The sequence below is a fragment of the Epargyreus clarus genome, unplaced genomic scaffold (genome assembly GCF_041222505.1).
Source record: "Epargyreus clarus isolate Ecla_fem2 unplaced genomic scaffold, WU_Ecla_fem_2.2 ptg000032l, whole genome shotgun sequence".
Classification (NCBI taxonomy): Eukaryota; Metazoa; Arthropoda; class Insecta; order Lepidoptera; family Hesperiidae; genus Epargyreus; species Epargyreus clarus.
Genome location: NW_027332237.1, coordinates 5,328,117 through 5,350,709, shown reverse-complemented (window position 1 = coordinate 5,350,709; position 22,593 = coordinate 5,328,117). Strand labels below are relative to the sequence as shown.

Sequence of the window (22,593 nt, the reverse complement as noted above, 5' to 3'; positions counted from 1 at the left end):
CCTAATAACAGCAGTGTTAGGCGCTGCTGTGTTCTGGTTTGAAAGGTGTGACAAAAAAGAAATAGTTTCCGAGGTATTTCAGCTTAGTTCTCAGGGCTAGCGGCACATATTTGGCCGACCTCAGGAAGGAAACTAATCTTATCTGGGATCGATTACACGTTTATGATGAGCGGCAGTAGCCACTTACCATCTGGTGGACTGCATGCTCGTCTGCTATTCCTATATTATAAACCAAATAAATAGGTGTTGCGTTTGGTCCGGGTATACCCCTTTAAAGTTTAATGATCCCACATATACACACATAATATGTATATTATATACCAAACTATACATGTGTGTAACAGATGTACCTACATATAAATTAATTATACTACTGGCACCGCACACATAGGTATTTATAGCTTATTAAATCTAATTTGAGTTCAATGTCAAATGAAAGCTAAAAATAATTTGAACACACTCACTAGTAACTCAAACGGTATATAACACACTCAGTATAATTGCATATACTAATTGCTCGATTTTAAATAAGTTTATATAATGACGAGGCGTGTCCCGTGGTTTTACTCGCATTTAAAAGTGTAAACTAACATGTAACTCGTAATTCCTTTCAACATTTTTGGCAAATCCATATAGTTTCGAATTTTCTTATGAAGACTCACTTGAAAACAATCCCCCTGTTTATTACATACTCATACTTTTATCCCGGAGTTCTCACGAGCTTCGCAAGTTACAATTGTACCTTTTATAATACGCAATGTAATCCAAATTTAAATTTTATTAACAAATATAATTAAGCACAGACTAAGACGGCCTTTTAATTAAAAAAATCCATTAAAATAAAAGTTTGTATGAAAACAGGAACCGTATACAACGCTTACCTACGTCACGACAAAACGAACTACAATCAGCTGACATTGACATTTCAACCGGGTTTAGAGTGCGTCCACATTAATATAAATTCTGATATTCATCTACATACACCACTGCTTCTATGCAGCAACTTGAAGTACCAATTTGCTGATCGGACAATTGAGTGAACAAGATAAGGAGTTAACTTATGAAAAAAAACGCTCATTTTAATTTATAATACACTAAGACGCACATTTTTAACAAAATTATGCGTACTATTTCCGTTTAATTCATAAATCAGTGTATATAAATAAAAATAAACGAAAATAATGCTAATAATAATAACACATTTTATTTCAGATAACAGAGATCCATTTTTTAGCTAAGCTTTAACAACATTTTTTTGGCGTAAGTATTAAATAAATATCTAAAAAATGCATCATATTGCCTTCATCGTTTTAGAGATATTTTACTGTAAATAGTACTAACGCCAGTTATTCTTCACGAATGTATGCAGTATTTTAGTAACTAAAGACTATTCTACCAAAAAAAAAAAATATAATTTGACTCCTCCAATTTACCGTTAGCCTCACAGTGTGACATCACCCTAATTGCACGACATACTAGTAACATTATAACACATTACAACGGAACCGCGGGCGATCCACGCGATTCGAAATGAACAAACGTGTTTTATTTATGTATATTAGTGTTTTTATCTGCGCAAATGCAAGACGGTTCGAGACTCGGTGTAAATTGGTGCGGGAATTAAACAGAGTCGGAATACCCAATGATTTGTTCTTAGGTCCATGTGAGTAGAGAATTTAGAATTAGAATTTGTATATTGTGCGTCTTTGTGATGTTTAATGGGTAAGTGGCTAGGATTAGTTGTTAAGGAAGAACGTGTTATGATATAGTGATATACGATGTATGTTTTATTATAGTATCAGATATATAGTAAATAGATTTGATTGATTGTGAATAGATTTATTTGCCGTTATTAATAATCGATCTATCCAATGTTTTACGTACTAAACACGAACAGACAATTATGTCGATGATAGATTGTTTGAGATACATTGTAAATTGGTGCGGGAACTAAACAGTTAGAATACACCACAGGCCTGTATTTGTTTCGGTGGTATACATAATAATTTGTACTTAGGGCCATCTGAGTTGAGAATTATAATTAGAATTAGGTATTTATTGTAACATTTTATTATTGTTTGTTGAGGAATATCATGTTGTGATGTTGTTATACGGTGCATGTTTTTTATTATAGTATCAGATTTCTATATAAATGGTACACCCAGTATTATTAACCAATTTACAATTTTGTAGTAGGCAGACATATCAAACGTGTATCTTTTTTTGGCAGAGATGATTTATGGGGGTTGAACTTCGGTCGTTGCGATTGTAAGACCGAGTTGCAATCACTAGGTTATCAGTGCTTATAAAACTTTATCTTTCAATCAAAATTAATCATTTTTGATCTTTTTCGATCGGCTGTAACTTTTTGTCTTTTTCATGATTGGAAAGATCTGGAATATACTCCAGAATTTGAAGGGAAAAATCTGTACATCTGCATTTTCGTGTACCTAGTTACAAAGAGCAATAGGATTGTAATTATTACTTTGTAAACATCCGCAATCAAGATTGTAGGTGAACGTGATCTAAGAACATATTTATTATCAATGATTGATCACTTAATAATACTCTATAAATAAAATCAACTGTGTACTTATTTATGATGTGTCCATGGCATCTTACGTATAACCATTGTACATATAAGTCTGGCTGATGGTAAGGTGACTGCCGCCCCTGCATATCTGTAATCAATCTCAGACAACATAACATTTCAACCTGAGATCGGCTACAGATACATAGTCATCCCAACGGACTAAGTTGGAATATCTCGAATAAGTTTTTTTTTTATAATATGGGAGAAGGAGACGAGCATACATTCTACCAGATGAGAAGTGGCTAGTGCCGCTTATGTTCATCTGTAATCAACTTCAGATAGCTTTAGATTCTTACTTGAGATCTGCCCCAGATACCTGGTAAACCCGGCGGACTAGTTGGAAAGTTTCTGTTCACCTTCAAACCGAACACAGCAGCGCTTAACACCGTTATTAGGCAGAAATATGGAGATGGTGCTCGACTACGGAGTCGAACGACAAATTCTACCTTCATATATTTGAATTTAGATTTTGGTTAAAAACAGTACATACTAACTTCCTGTAAAATGCAGATGTGCGCGAAAATGTTCATTATTTTCATGATTACTACCATGAATAAACTTTCTCGGCGCCGGGTTTGTGATATTGTTTTGTCATTCTGTAGTACATCGCTATTGTCTCCGCTCGGCGTTTTGAAATCTGTTTACACTAGCCAAATGACCATGACCGAATTCAAAAAATGTAATAACGGATAGGTTTTTAACCACATATATGATATTTTAAGGCGTTAGGTATGTTATTTATATTGTAATCGCCATCAATCTATTACTGTCACACTAAGAACGGGTCTCCTCTCAGAATGAGAAGGATTACGCCATAGTCCACCACGCTGGCCAAGTACGTATTGGTTCACATACTTATGAGAATTGTTTTTAAGATCTTTCAGGTATGCAGGTTTTACGATGTTTTCATTTACAGTTAAAGCAAGAGATGATTAATTTGTAATACCCACCTAACTTTGAGTAATCAGAGGTGCCTGTCCGTGCCTGGGATTCGAACCTCGAACCACTCGATCGAGAGGAGTGATTGGCGTAAGATAGAACTTGTTCTATATTACTTGACATTGGGCTCTTCAAAAAAGGTGCAAAAAGAGCTCTCCTTCAAAGCCGGAGCTGCATTGGTGACTCCTCTGGTGTTGCAAATGTTCATAGGCGACGTTGACTACTTTCCATCAGGTAGCACGTCTGCTTTATCGTTAGGCTCAAATATAAAAAAAAAAAATGATAGCAGAGTTACATATTACGAGTACCAACACATTTCTGATCTGTTTATTTTTAAGTACATAATCAGAATTTTATTAAGAATCAAAATATTATTCAACGATATCTTGTAAAGATTATGAGCATGTAAGTATTTAAGAAAACAAGGAAGATTATACAATTTATTCTCTTTATAGGTAGATTTATCTTGTGTTATTAATTGAACTAAGGTTATCAAGAAAGTGCTAAATACAGATAAATCGATATTATTAACGTGAAATGGAAATATACCCTGTTGTAATATGTATAATTACTGTATTAATTATGATTACATTATAATTACTTAATATACAGGGTGAATTTTTTAAACGGCCTTCAGGGCCAAATCTGAAACTATAAGGATTAGCGAAAAATGCTGAAAGGAGTTACGAGGCCGATTTTGATAAAAACTAAAACTGCATCATTAGTTTTTTTTTTAAATTTCTTTTTCGTTAGCCGGGAATCGAACGAGTTCATTTTTCACAATTCAAAATTCACCCTGTACATCTTAACCCAAGGCTATAATTGCCACAAAACGACCCTTTGTTACAAATTATTATTTAAAACTATATCAATAACAATAAGTAGCTAGTAGCAATTTTTTTTTTTTTTTTTTTTTTTACTTATTCTCTGACGGACTTTATTGCAACAAACTTTAAATATATCTACATTACATTATTTATAAAAAAAACATATTTACAATAACTATATTATAACTATATTTATGTACATAATAATATATACAAAAAAGGGGAATAAAAACAATAAACACTATAAATAAAACAAACCATCTAAAATTGCCGTGTGAGGCATGGTTTCCAAAACGCTGGCGGCGTTCCCTTGCTGCACTGCTAGGCTCAATCTTTGGGCGAAGTAGCCGCCAGCTCTTTGGTCACCAGAAGCGAGGACAAGTCTGGTCGACATATCTGACATGAATTTCTTCATGTCAGATGACCATGGACCCATTGTCTCTACTGCAAGCGCCGCAAACAAATAATTATCCAATATATTACTATATTTGCGGCGCTTTAGTATCTGGGCATGGTCGGCTGCAGCCCCAGCGCTCACAGAGGTATTACCAACGTGAGATGGGGCTAGAGTGTCGACACAGGTCGCGTCCCATACCAGGGGTCGTCCGAGACTCCACGGCACCAAAGTGATACCATCGGGTCTCTTGCCATCGTCTCTGAATAGACCAGAAGGTTCCAGTGTCGCTGGTACAGAAACGGTAGCAAGAGCACGACGAATAAGATCGTTAAGAGTCCCGTGACGATAAAGCCGACCGGCACTCCTGGTACAGGACAAGCCATGCCGACCCAACGTGTCCACCGCCTGCCCACACGGACAAAAGTGAGACTCGCATACCTTGGCACCGAGCCGGAGACCTACAGAAATTCTTAAGGTAACTGGATCCAGCACGGTGCCAATATTACTAGACGGTAGCGCATGTAACCAATAGCCTGACTCGCTTTGGGCAACAGCTAGTAAACGGGCCCTATCGAAGTTATCCGAACATCGTTCAAGAAGGCAGGCAAAAACAGATTTAATTGCTGGCATATCCCAAATGTATTGTTTAGATTTATCTATAATTGAGGTATCTTCAGACGGAAATAAAGCACTCCAGGCCTCCGTAGCCTCCGACATGTACGCTACCCGAACATCATCCATAGAAATGTTTAAGATGTCGGCGATGAGGGTAGTCGTACTATGACAAGAGGCCAGGAAAGCCGGGAGCGCCAAACTTTCCGTCCTGCGGATACCTATGCCACCGAACTTAATCGGAAGAGTTGCCTGCATCCAGGAACGATCATCAAATTGTAAATTTAGAATTTTGGACACACAATTTTTTAATGATAAGTCTAAAATATGAGTAAACGTAGGAAATTTCCAAATAGGACAACAACGAAGTAAGTACAAGAATTTAGGTGCGAATAGGCAAAGGCGTAAAATGTAGATAGCCATATGCGGTTTTATGTCGTAAAGTCGTTCCGAATTTAATTCAAAGTGTGTCAATTTAGAATTTATAATGGGCAAAAATGCATCTTCAAATATTGGAGCACCTAATAACGTTAAATTTTCTTTATCTACAATAGTTATATTTGGAGATAGTAAATTAAATTGTTCGTAAATATGATGACAACTTTCGACTGATAATTTGTCCGAAAAAAAAATTTCACACTTATTAAAATTTAAATTTAAACCAATTTGGTTAAAGCGATCGATTATAAATTGAAGGTCCTCCAATACAGTTGATGCATTTCCTCCCAAAGAACCATCATCAAGGTACCATACATTAAATTTTGAATTTAGTTGTGTAATAATTGGTTGTATTGCCAGACTAAACATAACTGGGCCAAGAGGGTCGCCTTGCTGACATCCCACACAAGATTCAATAACTTTATCGCCAAATAATAATTTTGATGGGGTACCATAACACTGCCACATGTAGTCAAATATTTCAGGCATTTCTTTTTGAATTTCCGCTAGAAGAGGTCCCCTGCCTACCGAATTAAATGCATTTTTTACATCAATTTTAAGAAACACATCGTAGTCATTTTTGTTTAAAAATGTACGAGCAGCGTGTACAGCTGCCTCGCAGCCACCCTTGACTCCGAAGCCAAGCTGCCGAGGCTGAAGCTGCCTGGACAAAAGCTCATTATAATTTCGGCAGCATAACTTGGAAACCAATCGTCGAAGAGTACATCCCACTGCGATAGGTCGAATGCCTCCATCTTTCTTTTTGAGAGCAACGAGGTTGGCTCCATAGATTATAGGTGTTATACTGGAAGGAACCCGTCCTTCTAACATTAAATTAATGAGAGCGGTGAGTTCCTTCAGTAATCCCTTTCCTACTTCACCTAACAAAGGATCCGTAAGGTCTTTGAAGTGTTGAGGTGTAAGGCCATCTAAGCCACCAGCAGATCCGTTGGGAAAAGAACGAATGGCGGTCTTAGTGGCTTCCTCGCTAACTCTCAAAGTTTCACGCTGAGGAATGGACGCTGGGCTAGGTAGCTGCGAGGATGTGTTTGGTATGGGATGTTTATCGCGGAGAGCTCCAAGCGTGTCAGGTGAGTGCGTAGCCATTGTGTCATCAGAAAATAAAAGTTTGACCGCACCTTTGATGTCTCCATCTGAAATTTTATTTTCAATTAATTTTACAATATTGTTTCTAATGGGATCATAATTTATAGAAATGGTGTTATCTGGAATTACGTTTTGAACTGTATTCAATTTTATTAAATTGCATAATGTTGTTTTTGGAGATCTATTATGTAAATGTAATTTTTTATATGCAAATAATAAAAGTTCTTCCCAAGCATTATTATTATTTTCTGATACTACTTTGGCCACGCATTTAGTAAGAGACATGGCCACGGTGGAACGCGCTCCTTTCGGAATCCGTTTAACCACCTTGATGTTGTGTTTGAGGTGTGCGAGTCTCTTATATAATGGTTCGTCATTACGATGCCCACCTGAAGGATTTGTAGTAGCTAAAATAGGATCCTGACTAACTACATCTATGCGAGGGATATGGATACGGCTACAATGTATTCTTAGCCCTCGTATACCTTTATAAAGTTTATTATCCGCACAGATGGAGCATCGTAATAAGGAATCATTAGGCATATAATATATAAGAACTAAATTAAAATATATTATACAAAACCATAATTACAAAACAAAATATATAACTTATTTACCTTTGAAAATACATACTAAAACAAATCATATTAATAACTTAAAAATATTTTCTTTGACAAAAAATTAACACGATATGTTGCTTGGAAACGAAGTCGAAATTGCTTGGAAACGAATAACCGATTGGCTGATTGACGGAGAAGCGTTGCTATTGGTTTTCAAGAGGTTGTTTTGCTTTTTTGATTGGCTGGTTTACAGGTTAGGAGCATGGCTATTGGGTTTCAAAATAAACGGTTGCTTGGTAATAAGTGGCGTCTCAACGCGTCCTTAACTACCGTTTTTCAGGTTGCTATGAAAATTAATATTTTGAAAACATGTTTTTCACTGAAACGGAGCACGACTTGCTTCTACCCACAACTGTGTGGGTGCCTTATTACTTAACAAATATAATGAAGAACCTTTTACAGCATTAGCACAAAATAAACTCGATGAATTATTTTACAACATCTTATATATTAAAATCCGCCAAGTCGTTTGTGATGTAGCAATTTGTGTATTATACTTTATCGTATTCATATTATATATTTAAGATTTTACTTCCATTTAATCATGTATAGTATGTATAGTATTTTGATATTAGAAAAATTCCAAATGTATTTAATTACTACTACCTTCCTCGTAAGATATGCTTTCAAATAATAAAAAACTCCATCCAAATTGGATCCGTAGTTTGTGAGATATTCCCGGACATACAAGTTTACATACATACGAATACATAGCGGTCGAATACAGAATCCTTTTTTGAAGTGGATGAAAAAATTGAAGACGGTAAATAATTATCGGATGGTGGTCAAATAGTCTACCACTACCACTTGGCGGTAGACTATGCTTTAATCCTTATTCTGAGAGGAGACCTGGGCACCCAGCAGTGGGAGAGTAATGAGCAGAGACAGTCGTCAATGAATATTGTTAGAAAAATAAACCTACTACTTTTTGCGTTTTGACGCATGTCGGACAAAAAGTATGTTTTTTGTTAGTTGGTAGTTCTGACCTACCGTAAGCGGATACTCTTCAAATCAATTCTTCATCGCTTTAAATATAATTTACATTTAATAAAAAAGTCGCTTAATCTTCACTATACTTATACAAATAAATTGAGTTAATGTGTTAAATTAAATTGAAGAGTCTGTTTTTAATTTCATATTGAAATGTTACTAAAACATAATTGCTGTGATTGCCTAGTTAATAAGAAACTCGGCCTCTTGATCGAAGGGTTCGAGGTTAAAATCCCAGGCACGCACCTCTGATTTTCAAAGTTATGTGCGTATTAGAAATTAATTATCACTTGCTTAAACGGTGAAGGAAACATCGCGAGGATACCTACATACCTGAGAAATCTAAATAAAGTTTTCAAAGGTATGTGAAGTCTACCCAATAGGCACTAGGCCAGCGCGGTGGAATATGGCCTAATCCTTCTCATTCAGAGAGAAGACCCGTGCCCAGTAGCGGAGCAGTAATGGGTTGATGGTGAAAGCATAATTGTTTTAACCCTATACTTGACATTGTGCACTTAAATGCACATTAGAATCAGATTTTTTTTTTCGGATAATACGACATCGAATCTTACTAATAATAACTGATAGCGAATTAGCAAACGTTTATTTATGTCAGAAAATGAAATCAATATCTGTCTCGTTCACACATTGTAAATGGTAAACAAAATAGCGAGCCGTCATTCAGCGCCTGCGCAACGCTCTCTAAGAATCTTATTTTATCTGACTGAAATTAAGTTATATGTACGAAATTTATATAATCTTACTTTCTGCAAGCTTTATGCAATGTTTTGGTGATATTTTTTTGAGATATAATGTTTTGAATATATAGTAATTCATGACTTTTGTTATGTGTGCATTAAAATGCACACTGCCAACGACATACAATATTACTGTTTGTCAATATTGTGTCTTTAAATGCACACTGCCAACTTTGCTACTATATACTAAGGTTCTGCACACAAGGTAGGAGGTTGGGTGAACAAAGTTCAGACAGAGTTTTTTTTTTATAATTCATGACTGAAATTAATATTTCCCCGTTTCCACTAAATTCCCAGTCCTTAGCTTGCAATATTTTTTTCAGATGACTGGAGGCCGAAAAATTCTAGCTTTGGTGGCTAAATTGCGTAATTAAATCGGATGTAAAATCCAGAAAATCCCTAGAAAGATGAATTCCAGATGTCTAGGTCTCATAAAGACGTCCCTGAACTCAAGTCCTGTCCAATCAATAGCGTCTTCTGACAAAAATGTAAACATCTCCAATAATGATGATTCCAGAACATCTGCAATATCATTCCTAGATAAGACCAAATTCCCACTTGAGGTCGGCTATAGATGCGCCACTAGCCCTGAAGACTAAGCTGGAATGCCTCAGAAAAGTAAATCTTCTTACCACATCCTTCAAACAAGTGGAATAAAGTCCAATCATATGCTCAAATTTAATACAACATTCTAACGGAAACATGGATGCAGGTCTAAACAGACAAGTCGCTTTATACCGTACAAATGTGATAGGCCATTGTTATTATTGTCCTCACAGATCCTGAACATCTTCGTTTGTAATTCCTGGTTGTTGTTTCGTCATGGGAACAGCGGTAAACAAAAATTATTGCCACTCAAAAAGTTTCGAGTCGCTTTATGTGGGAACTGTGTTTTTTTGGGAGGAGGTCTTCTAATCTCTCAACTCAACTAAAATATCTCAAAACTTGTTGACATGTCATAACTTCCGAGACTTTTATCTTTAGTATTTTCAAAATGTATGATATTTTTTATATTTTTTAATTATTTCTTAGTTTAGTGAGTACTTGGCGGTGTGCATTTAAAGACACATATTTTTTTTCTCGTGAACCTGGCAGTGTGCACTTAAAGACACATACTATATTCTGAAAACTGCAATTCAGAGATTTTTTATTTTATTTTTCCTAATATCCTTATAACCCAATTAACGCAGGGAAGTAGCAAAAGTATAATTTTTTTAGGATAAAATTCTCTGCCAAGTATAGGGTTAAGATACACGTAGTACCTAATACATGTAAACATACTCGTAGTAACATGTTGGTAGCAGATACTTGCGAATATTTTCTATCATAACTAAGTACGAGTAGTTACACATTTATTTTAATTTTTGTCTGCATAAGGCCTTCGTAAGGCCTAATTTTGGGAACGGCAGAACATAATAAAATAGGTCTTTAAATATTAAGGTCCATACAAAAATCAAATAACCGTGCGAGGTTAAAGTTGTTTAGGTTACACAAGTTGCATCTCGGACCAAAAAAGCAGATGACGCCCACGTTCTATTCATATATCACTTTCAAATGTATTCTTTATAGAACGTCGAAGAATATTTGCCTATTTAACAACATTTAAGCTTTTTAAATTTATTTCAAATGTTGAAATTGTACTTTAACATGACAATTTATCGGAGATTCTGCTTTAAATGTAATCAGCATGTATCACGTGATGTTATGATGCTAACATCATCATGGCGTGTATATAAAATAATAATGATGTATCGCATACAAAAAATATGTAAAATATTGGTGCGTACATCATGTATTCTATGCACTTCTTATTTAGATGTATAAATAATGTATTCAATACACTTTGGTTTTCTTACTGTCTGACTGACGTATATTACTATCGCTTGAAAGGCAAAGTCTATTTTTTTTAGTCTGAGCCTTTCAAAATAAATCAACTTTCTAAAATATGGCAGGAAAATTCCGGTGAATTTTCTATAGAGTTCACGTAACGCTGTTAACTCGACGTTGATTATTTAGTATTAGCATAATGGCTTGAATAAGTTACTAGTTCAAAGTTCGTTGCAATAATTAATTGTGCTTAGTACAGTCGGTTACATTGAGTAAATGAGAATTACTTATAAATATCATATATGTCGTAGAACTTCAGTGATTCGACTCTGGAGACAATACCATCACATCTATATGACTTTTTTGATAATATAGGAGTAGCAGACGAGCATGCAATCTATCTGATGGTAAGTGGCTATTGACGCACTTGGACATCCGTAATCAACCCCGGATATGTTTAGATTCCCACCTGAAGTCGGCCACATGTGCACTGTTACCCGTGAGGACTTAGCAAGAACGCCTCGGAAAAGTATCTCTTCTTTACCGCAACCTTCAAACCAGAACAAAGAAGCGCTTCACCTTCTGTTATTAGGCAAACGAGCGTGAGGGTCACCACCCTCAGCCTTCGGAGTCAAACCACAGAGGATTCTACCACCTTTAGCTTTGCTGCTACTTACCATGCCTTATAACAACAATAGCCTTTATTTATTTTGATGTGTAGACGCGGCTAGGTAGCGAATTTTTATAGGCGTTTCAACTTAATGCCTCTCTTTGGGTAATAGTTTTAAACTCTATCTGAGATTTATAATTAATGTTCATGAGCGGCAGTACTCACTAGCGGTGACTTCAGAAATAATTCTTATCTACTTTTAGGTTGTAAATGTCCACTTCTTAAGATTGTATATTCGTTTGCGGTTTTTAATTAAAAAAAACATATATTAGTCAGTCTGAGATTAATAAATACGAATAGCTATAAACACTTTCCGCCAATCCGCTGCTAACAATAACGCTGTTCTCTTCAAGTCTTTCGTCCAAAAATACAAGAATATGAACCAAAAAGAGAAGACAAATGAAAAAACTAGCTGCCAATATTCCTCAGCCGGAACTAGAGACATATTTTATTCTGTATGCGCGAGAACATTGTTTTTACCACTTCAAAGTGAGAACCATTCATGTGGATGAGGGAAGCGGCACACTTTTGACTTTTACAAAAATCGACATCGAAATAAAGTCTACCTACCTAAACCTTTTGTCAGTGAATTCGCGAAAAGTCAGCGAATATAAAACAAACTTTAATACTTTAGACATTTTTTTGTAAAAAACATTTTTGCACAGCAGCGATATATCGCAGTTAATAAAATTTAATAGGTTTCATAAATTATTGAAATAGTCATGTTATGCTAGTTATTTTTAGCGGTATCACTATTATAATTATTTCTGGTCGGATCACCAATGTAGCGCTGGAGGGTTGTAAAGATAGTAAAGCTGATACTTGATTAATATGTATAAAGTGTTCCCAATTAGTCTTTAGAAGTTGTTGTAAATAATTTAGACTATTACACGTTAATTATAAATAATAATAAATAAATAACGCTTTCTACACTCACAGCCTACACTAGGATTCCCTGTGTCGTGGTTTCCATGAACACACACATAGACAAATACTCAAACACCCAGACCCAGAAACAGAAATCTAAATTCATCATTTAGATATCTGTCTGGCCGGGGATCGAACCCGGGACCCTTCGCGCGTCAGACCGGCATGGTGACCACTCCGCCACGCGGGTCGTCATAATATAATTACATTGTTGGAAATATGCATTCATAATCTTACATTTAAGATACCTTAAATTACGCAAAATACAAATCAAATCAAATACGTAATCATGTCACTCATTTCAAATTAACAAGCAGAAATTAATCTATGAAAATTCCTTTTTGAAAATTAACGTTTGTTAACAAATAGTTTTTTTTTAAGTCCTCAATGTGCTGCGGGGTTTACACAGAAAAAACCGACAATAGCAATTTTCCTCTTGTGCGGCATTGTGGGAAACAAAATCTGTTGATTGGGCGATCCCAACTTTTTGCGCGCGTGACCTGAATACTACCTTCGAGTATGAGTATGTCCTTATTCATTTGTTCGATATGTGTATTTGTCTATACTTAAATATATTTTATTTTAACGTGTCATCTCTTTGAATGGATATAATTAAATAGTGACATAACGTATTCGTTGTGTTAGACAATATCTTCAGGGCGAAGTGTCATATATAAATAAAGTTGAAAATATTTCTATTATTTATTTAGTTTTTGTCTGTAGTTTTGTCTGTGTACATAGTTTATATCTATATCAAACTAATTGTCTGTTATTTGTGAAGTACTCCAGAAAACATCTAGGCTTTGCATCAAAGAGGCTTAGATTAGGCTAAGAATTAGTAAGTTAATCTTCTTCATGATATTTTGAAATATCCCACATAACATACGAACTTTGCCGCGGATTTTAGAATAAGTTTCAGTTATTTAGTTATTTATTCACTTTTGTTTCATTTACTTATACTTTGACTTATTGAAATAGGCTAATAAATCAAATATTTACCTACGCAAAGAGCTAGTTCAATAATTAAATAAAAATAAAGTCAATATTTCCATTCTAATTTTTGTAATTTAAAAATAATCACAATTATATGTACTCTTCGTGTAATATCGACTTTTCTGTAAAATGTAAATACATATTACTTGTGTATATTAATATCCTTTAGCATGTAAGAAGGCTATTCGGTAATGCTATTATACCATTTGCGGTCAAACACAGGTGTTTCGAGTTCAAATTGCTCGCGTGTTGCTTTAAAATGTTAAAATTATGTTGTGTTCGTATTAACTAGACTAGTGGTTTGAATTCTTAGGTTAGAAGTCCAAGGATCAAATCCTAGGTACCTTCGATGGTACCTTTAAGGGTGGTTTGAGGTGGATTAAATCTGTATGGGTCAATCGGTGTACAATAGAAAGGTACTCTTTTTTTTTGTTTTCGAGGGGGAAACCTTCAAAACGTACCCGACGATGTAGGAGCGACGCCGGGTTATGTGGAATTTTTACCGCACTAAACCCCCCCCCTGTGGCCGTCCTCAGCGCTTGGTGGAGAACTCCAGGATCTCCGATGGAACACAACCGGAGTCCTCCAAGCGCGATGCCCCGGTCGGGCTCTGCCCTGGGGAGAGCACTTTACGCTCCTCCCGCACACCTGGTGTTTACGACGGCATGTGACCACATATGCCGCCGTCCTTCCCGGGGTTGCTCTCCGGACGGTTCGGGCTTCCACTCTTGCCGCCGGCAACCACAGAAGCCCCCTTTTAGTCGCCTCTTACGACAGGCAAGGGATACCGTAGCCCTATTCTAGTCCCGGAACTACAGGGACAAATCGGGGTAGTACCTACCACCAGTACCCCTATCTATAAGGTGAAACAGTTCGGCATTTCGGTGAGAGTGTGAATGTCGGATGACTTGCTTAAGATACGAAGATCATAGTCCTTAGGAGTGGCTACGCATCTGTGATTAGCTTTAGGTAGAACGGGTTCTGTATAAATTCTATAAAGAACACGTTTTATCTGTCACAGATTACCTGTCACAGATTACCTGTCACAGATTTCTATGGGCGGCAGTGACCACAGTCACAGTACAGTCTTTTTTTTTATATAGTAAGAGTAGCAGACGAGCATGCAATCCACCTGATGGTTAGTGGCTACTGTCGCCCATGGACATCTGTAATCAACCCCAGATAGGATTAGGTATTCCTAGCTAAGGTCGGCCACAGATGCGCCGCTACCCCTGAGGACTAAGCTGGAACGCCCCGGAAAAGTCTGTCTAATCTTATATAAAGAAATATCTTACTTTAATTCGTGTTTAGAAGTAAATTATCTCACGTTTTAACGATGAAGATGAATGTACCTATTAGAGAAGTGATTAGATTTTTTCTATAAATAACTTTTTGTATTTCAGGGGTTTGCTTAATAGAGAAAGTGAGCAACAGGGACACGAATGCCTACACAGAGAAGTCAGGCGGAAGAAAATACTACGGACTGTATCAGGTAGGTATGTAGTATTCGGTTTATTTACCATTACCATTAGAAGGTAGAATCCTCTGTGGAGCACTCCGGCGGCATCATTGCCACACCTATTTCTGCCTTATAGCAGCAGTGTTCAGCGCCGCTGTGTTCCGATGTAGTAAGGAAGACATACTGATTTGAAGAGTTTTAATTGAGACGAATCCAACAACACTGCATAATTATTTTAATCCGTCAAGCCGACTGTAGGGCGTAGGTATAGTCCGCACCAAAAGTGCTAGTCCGCTCTGAAGTTGTCGCGCGGTGTAGTCAGAGAGCCAATGAGGTTGAACACCATCCATCCATCCATCCATCAGCCTTTTGAGGTCCACTGCTGGACATAGGCCTCCCCTAATTGGCGCCACTCCAACCGGTCCCATGCCCTTTGAAGCCAGCGGTTTCCCGCCGTCTTCTTCAGGTCGTCGGTCCACCTGGTCGGGGGGCGGCCTGAACTCCTTTTGCCTACGCGTGGTCGCCACTCGAGGACCTTCCTTCCCCACCGGTTATCGGTCCTCCGAGCGATGTGGCCGGCCCATTGCCACTTCAGCCTGCTAATTTTGAGAGCTATGTCGGTAAGCTTAGTTCGTCTACGGATTTCATCGTTGCGAATCATGTCTCGTAGCGAAATACCAAGCATAGCCCTCTCCATAGCACGCTGAGCGACTCTGAGCTTTCGAACTAGGCCTACAGTAAACGACCACGTTTCGGCGCCGTATGTCATCACTGGCAACACACATTGCTCGAATAATTTCGACTTCAGGCACTGAGGAATTTTGGACGAGAAGATACTCCGTAATTTCCCGAACGCAGCCCAGCCGAGTTGGATTCTTCGAGTGACCTCCCTCTCAAAGTTGGACTTACCCATCCGGATCGTTTGTCCCAGGTAAATGTACTCGTCAACAACTTCGAGAGGAGTGCCATCAACAACTACCGGTACGGGTGTGACATGGACATTTGACATGATTTTCGTCTTGTCCATGTTCATCTTAAGACCCACCCGTTGTGACGCACTGTTGAGGTCTCCTAGCATTTTACTGAGGTCCCTCAGAGAATCTGCCAAGATGACTATATCATCGGCAAATCGAAGGTGTGTGAGGTGTTCGCCATTGATGTTAACGCCAAGACCTTTCCACTCCATCAGCTTGAACACATCTTCCAACGCAGCGGTGAACAGCTTCGGCGATACAACATCGCCCTGTCTAACTCCCCGCTGCAATTGGATAGGGTTCGTCCTCTGATCGTGTACTCGGACTGACATGGTGGCGGCTTTGTATACACACTTCAACACCTCGATGTACCTATAGTCGATCTGGCATCGCTGTAGGGACTCCAGCACTGCCCAGGTCTCGATAGAATCGAAGGCTTTCTCATAGTCCACATAGGCAACACATAGCGGCAGATTATACTCCTCGGTCTTCTGTATAATCTGCCGGAGCGTGTGTATGTGGTCCATGGTGCTGTAGCCTTTTCGGAATCCGGCTTGTTCGGGAGGCTGAAAGTCGTCGAGCCTGCGTGCAATACGGTTAGTGAGGACCCTCGAAAAGAGCTTATAAACATGGCTCAGAAGCGCAATGGGCCTGTAGTTCTTCAATAGGGTTTTATCGCCCTTTTTGAAGAACAGTACCACTACGCTTCTGCTCCACGCTTCCGGGGTAGTTCCGCTATTGATCACGGAATTGAACAACTTTTGGAGCGCCACTAGTACGGGTTTTCCGCCAGCTTTTAGCAACTCTGTTGTGATTCCGTCGTCTCCCGGTGCCTTGTTGGTTTTAAGCTGTTTGAGAGCCCCTCTAATCTCGTACAGGCTGACTTCCGGGAGGTCCTCGGTGTAGTGTCGGGTCAGCTTAGCACGTTTGTCGTTCACAGTCTTACGGGCTGGAACTCGTGCAGAAGTATACAGCTGTCCGTAGTAATTCTCGATCTCCCTCAGAACTTCGGGCTTAGACGAAACTATGGTGCCCGACTCGGTCTTCAACCTCGTCAACAGACTCTGCCCAATGCACAGATCTCTTGCGAACACTTTAGAGCCTCGGTTTCGCTCAATAGCGTCTTTTACGCGATTAGCGTTATAAGAACGCCAATCGCGTCGCCTACCTTGGGAGATCTGTTTATTAAGCAGCCTGTATTTCGACATTGAGGTTGGAGACTGCACGCACAGTTCTCGTCTCTCCCGCACAAGACCGAGAGTATGCTCTGAGAGAACTCGAGTCTTACCACTGGAGTGGGCCTTGAAGTACTTAGACCCTACCTCGTGGACAGTTGCTACAACCTGGGTGTTAATATCGTCCACGGAAACGCAAGAATCGAGGCACGCGAAACGGTTTCGTAACTCAATCTGAAAGCCTTCGGAGCCCTGGATTTGGACAGATGTTGGGCGGAGCGTAGACTTCATCAGGCGTGACCGTTCGAGCTTAACGTTGATATTTAATGTGCCTCTTACCATCCGGTGATCACTTCCGGTTTTCACCCTGTTGATCACAGAGACATCATTAAATATGTGCCGTTTGTCTGCCAAAATGAAGTCTATCTCGTTCTTGACGGTACCATCAGGACTTATCCAAGTCCACTTTTGCTGTGCCTTCTTCTTGTAGAAGGAGTTCATCATAAAGAAGTCTTCCCTCTCCAAGAAGTTGGCAAGCAAGTGGCCTCGGTGGTTCCGTTGTCCAACTCCAAAGGGCCCCACCTTCAGTTCGTCACCATTTCGCGTGCCTAGTCTTGCGTTAAAATCCCCCATAACAACGGTAAAATGGGTTTTTGAGGTATGTATGGCTCTACTTATGTCCTCATACATAACCTCAACCTCATCGTCTGGGTGTGTCGACGTCGGCGCATATACCTGTATGACCTTCAGCGAATACCGTTTAGATATTCTGAGTATAAGGTACGCTACCCTTGCCGACACACTGTCGACCGTTACCACGTTGTTAACGAGGGATTTGTGGACTAGGAACCCGACACCTCCTTGAGACAGGTGTTCGCCCTCCCGGTGATAGAACAAGTTGCCGGATTTAAGGATTACCGTGTCCTCCCCCTGTCTTCGGACTTCTGATAATCCCAAAATACTCCAGTTTAACTTGTCTATCTCTTCTTCCAGCTCCTGTATCTTCTCGTCGGTCCTCAGTGTCCTGGTATTGTATGTTGCCAGGTGCAGAAGTCGTCGTGTGTGGTAGCCGACTCTCTTCCGGGGATTCTTAGCACCCCCTGCCCCGCCGTTACCTTGGCCGCTACCATAGCCCGGAATAGCGGGGCCGCCGGGGACTGGGGGCCGTGGCTTTTCTGCACCTGTCATTGGGGGTATTTTGCCATAGTCACCGCGCCTGGCATGCGTGTTGGTGACCGCAGTAGGTGTTATTCTTACACGGGAAAATGCTGCTGCCCATCTCCTGGTATTGTCCCTTAGTCGGCTCTTACGACATCCACGGGAAGAGAGGGAGTGGTGCTATTCGAGGCCGACACCACACGGCACAACAGGGCACGGCACAACAGGTTGAACACAACTACAAGCATATACTCCGTAGCAACAGTAAGGGCACACTAACGCAGCTATGTACCCGCGGGCGAGAGCGGGCAGCGGAGAGTGCCGGGGGGTCCCGCGCTGTCTTCACCGCTACCGCTAATATTTACAATTTGCTGTTGCGACGCGACTCATTTCTATATTTAGAGCGGACTAGCAGTTTGGCGCGGACTATACCAAAGAAAGATCTTCTTAAAATCTTAAAAAACATTATACTCCGTAGTTATTAAAACACTTTAAAATTATAAAACATAATCTAACAGTTTGAAATATTGGAACAAATATTACAACGAACGTAGTAAATAAGGATCCATGAATTTCTTCATAATCGCCTTTTGATTCCGCAGATTCCGAACAAATGGTGCAAGGTGGGCAAACCCGGCGGAGATTGTAATGTAGCATGTGAATGTAAGTGTTTATTGATGGTGCTTGTTCGCTTAAACTGGCCGGATTGCTTTTTGATGGGACAGTGGAAATAACTTGATGGTGTTATAACTTGGTATGTTGGGAAGTAGGTTATTAATTTAAAGTGGTATATTTTTCTGCAATCTTCGTCAATACAACTTTTTCATTTCATTTAGGTTATCTTAAAGTTGGGTTGTATTGTATTATAAAATAAATACAATCTCTGGTGTTAAAATCAGAATCTTAAAAATAAAAAAAAGGAAGAGCCAGTATGGTTCAACCAGTGAGCAACAGTCGCGACACAACGCCTATTTTTAGCATAAAAAATCTACGTTTTGGTAATAGGGTGTGATGCTGACTAACTTATATGTAAGTCAACATTTTAGTGTACAGGAATGGAACCTGTGATCGGCTTCAGGTGGAACCTGTTGTGTTCGACGTGGGTCAGATATATCCATCCCGGTCGTGTTCCTTTAGAGATCCCGGAGTCCTCTACGCAGCGCCGAGGACGGCCACCGGGGGGGTAAAAGGGGTAGTGCGGTAAAAGTCCCACATAACCCCGTGTCGCTCCCACGGCACTGGGTACCTTTTGAAGGTTTCCCCCTCGAGAAAAAAAAAGGTCAGATATATCCATGAGGTTGTGATGAATTTGTAGTCCACCTCAATTAGGACACCAATAATGTCTAGGGTGTATTACAGATGTCCATGGGCGGCAGTAGCCATTACCGACAGATGGGCTGCATGCTCATGTACTACTCCTATATAAAAAAATAATCGTACGTTAATTATGTTACAATATCAGTGTAATCTTTATATTGAATTTATTAAACTGTAACAAATATATTGTATTTTCGAAATCACTCACATTTTGTTGTCTTAGCCACTGGAGCGAAAATATACGTGAGGAAATAAATCAGGCATTGTGACTTTTCGAATCGACATTTTTACTACCGACGTTTCATTTGAAGTTCGTACCGTGGATTTATTTTATTGTCTCGTTCTTAGATGAGTAAAATACATAGATTGATCACTCCTAACAAGAAAGTGTAAACAGTTTTGAGAATTGAAATTGTTGCGTAAACAAAGTTTAGCCACGTCTCTGATCTAAAATGTTTATAAAATGTTTGAAATACGTATTTATTTATTACGCAAATTACGTAGTATTAGTCACTTATAAGTAAATTTTCTCTAAAAATATTTTTTATTTGTCAAGAATACAAAAAATAAATGATAAAATCATCCTTTTGTGGTTTCATTCAATTTGAAGGCGGTGAAGTATCTTTCTATTTTACTTGTCAAAGGTCTCGTTAAACTAAATAAGATTTAAGTATCTACTGTTAATCTAGCAACAATGTGATTTGATTTTAAGTAACTTTTTAGGACTACTTTTATATAAATACAATGTCATTATTCTCTAATTACTTTGGTGGAGTAATTAAGCAGTTTAGTCAGTGGCTGTCATGGTGTAATTTACGCGGAACAATGCTGACATGCGCAGATATGTCTGATTTTCTGTCACTTTTGAAGGTGATAGAACCGATTGTGGTTCAGCTACCTCATAACAACAGTCTTAAGCGCTGCTGTGTTCTGGTTTGAAGGGTATGGGTAAGGGACACAGGCGTTCCAGCTTAGACCTCAGGGGAAGCAGCGGGTCTGTGGCCAACCCCAGGTAGGAATAACTAATCCTATCTGGAGTTGATTACAGATGTAAATGGGCAGCAGTAGTCACTTACCATCAGATGGACTGTATGCTCGTCTGCTACTCCTATATTATAAAAAAAAAACTAAGTTTTCATACAATTCTACTTGCTTCCAGCACTTTTGGATGACGACATCCGTGATGACACGGCGTGTGCGGTGAAGATCTTCAACCGAGAAGGCTTCAAGTACTGGTCACTATGGAGCACGAGGTGCAAGAGCCCAGCTATCAATCATATCACGACGGAGATTTATAAGTAAGTGAACAGATTATTACACACAATATTAAGTTTTTTCTTGTAAGGGGTGGTAAGTACCTACTGCAGCTCATGGACATCTGTCATAAACCCTAAATAAAGATTTGATTAGATTTTTTTTATAATATAAGAGTAGCAGACGAGCATGCTTACTATCAGGTGGACTGCATGCTCGTCTGTTACTTTTATATTATTAAAAAAATCTAATCAAATCTTTATTTAGGGTTTATGACAGATGTCCATGAGCTGCAGTAGGTACTGGCAGTCCGCCTGATAGTAAGTGGCTACTGCCGCCCATGGACATCTGTAATCAACCCCAGATATGATTAGATATTCCTACCTGAGGTCGGCCACAGATGCGCTGCTACCACTGAGGATTAAGCTGGAACGCCTCGGAAAAGTCGGTTTCCCTTACCACACTCTTCAAAACGGAACACAGCAGCGCCTAACACTGCTGATATTAGGTAGAAATAGGTGTGGCGGTGGGGCGCCGGAGTCGAACCACAAAGGGTTCAACTATTCAAATTACCAGATTGACGACCATAGGTTGACAACACTTGCATTACTACCCCTGAGGACTAAATTGAAGCGCCTTAGATAAGTATGTGTCTTTTACTGCAAATTAGAACACTATGCGCTTAGTAATGCTGTGGCAGTGGTATATCCGGAATCCTGACTACAGAAGGATCTCTCACATTCTTTCTCTCAATCAAAATTAAATCTAAGATCTTCTTTTAATTCTTTTATCTGTCTTTGAAAAGAAAACCTACGTTTTTACATTTAAGAAGTGATAATTTCTGTAATGCAATCGCTAAACAGATACATTATAATTATTAATCATATTTTTTTATTAGATACTTATAATTTATACTATTAATTTCAGGTGTCCTGAATTTATGGGTTTCACTTCGAGTCCGGAACGAGATATTATCAACGACACCCTACAAAAGAGACGAAGATTTTCCTGAACCATATATCACACAATAAAATCGATGCCATATATTGCTATTTTTTTAATGTGTTCTTTCAATTTTTTATGTTATCTTTAAAAAAATGTTATTTAGTAAAATTGTTTGTTTTTAAGGGTCGGGTGTTCAGCTTCAGAGTACACGTCAAATCTATTATAAATTGTTAAGATCTGATAACTAAAATATTATTTCATTTTTAGTGCAAAGTTACCGGCCTCCAGGATAACTATCTAGAAATATATCTAAAAAAAGATGGTATAGTTTTAAATCATAATGTCATATATAGTTTGCATATAAAATGGTACATTCACACTACAGAAATATTTAAATGAACATTTATTTCATATAACTACTAATACTTCCACAATACTCGTACTTGTAAATAAAAATATATTTTCATTTTATTAGAAGTTTAGAACATATAAGTGAGGTTGCTTTAAGTGGAGCAAAAGATAAGCGGGAGTGTTATTTGAAATTGGATGCACATTTTAAATAGTACACGAATAAATTCTGACGCAGATAAGAATCGGAACCAGGGATGTGTGA

At 38.6% G+C, this 22,593-nt stretch overlaps 1 protein-coding gene across 2 annotated transcripts; it reads left to right on the top strand.

The window, feature by feature from the left end:
• Window positions 1–1,494: 1,494 nt before the first annotated feature.
• On the top strand, window positions 1,495–22,096 carry LOC140755106 (lysozyme). Of its 2 annotated transcripts, none has more exons than XM_073090304.1 (5): window positions 1,495–1,663; window positions 15,102–15,190; window positions 19,067–19,127; window positions 20,941–21,079; window positions 21,963–22,096. In XM_073090304.1, the coding sequence occupies exons 1-5, from the start codon at window positions 1,531–1,533 to the stop codon at window positions 22,045–22,047; spliced, it is 507 nt and encodes a 168-aa protein (XP_072946405.1). In that variant the 5' UTR covers window positions 1,495–1,530; the 3' UTR covers window positions 22,048–22,096. The 2 variants fall into 2 exon arrangements, with proteins under 2 accessions (XP_072946405.1, XP_072946406.1); XM_073090305.1 differs by having other exon boundaries at window positions 1,616–1,722.
• The last annotated feature ends 497 nt before the right edge of the window (window positions 22,097–22,593 follow it).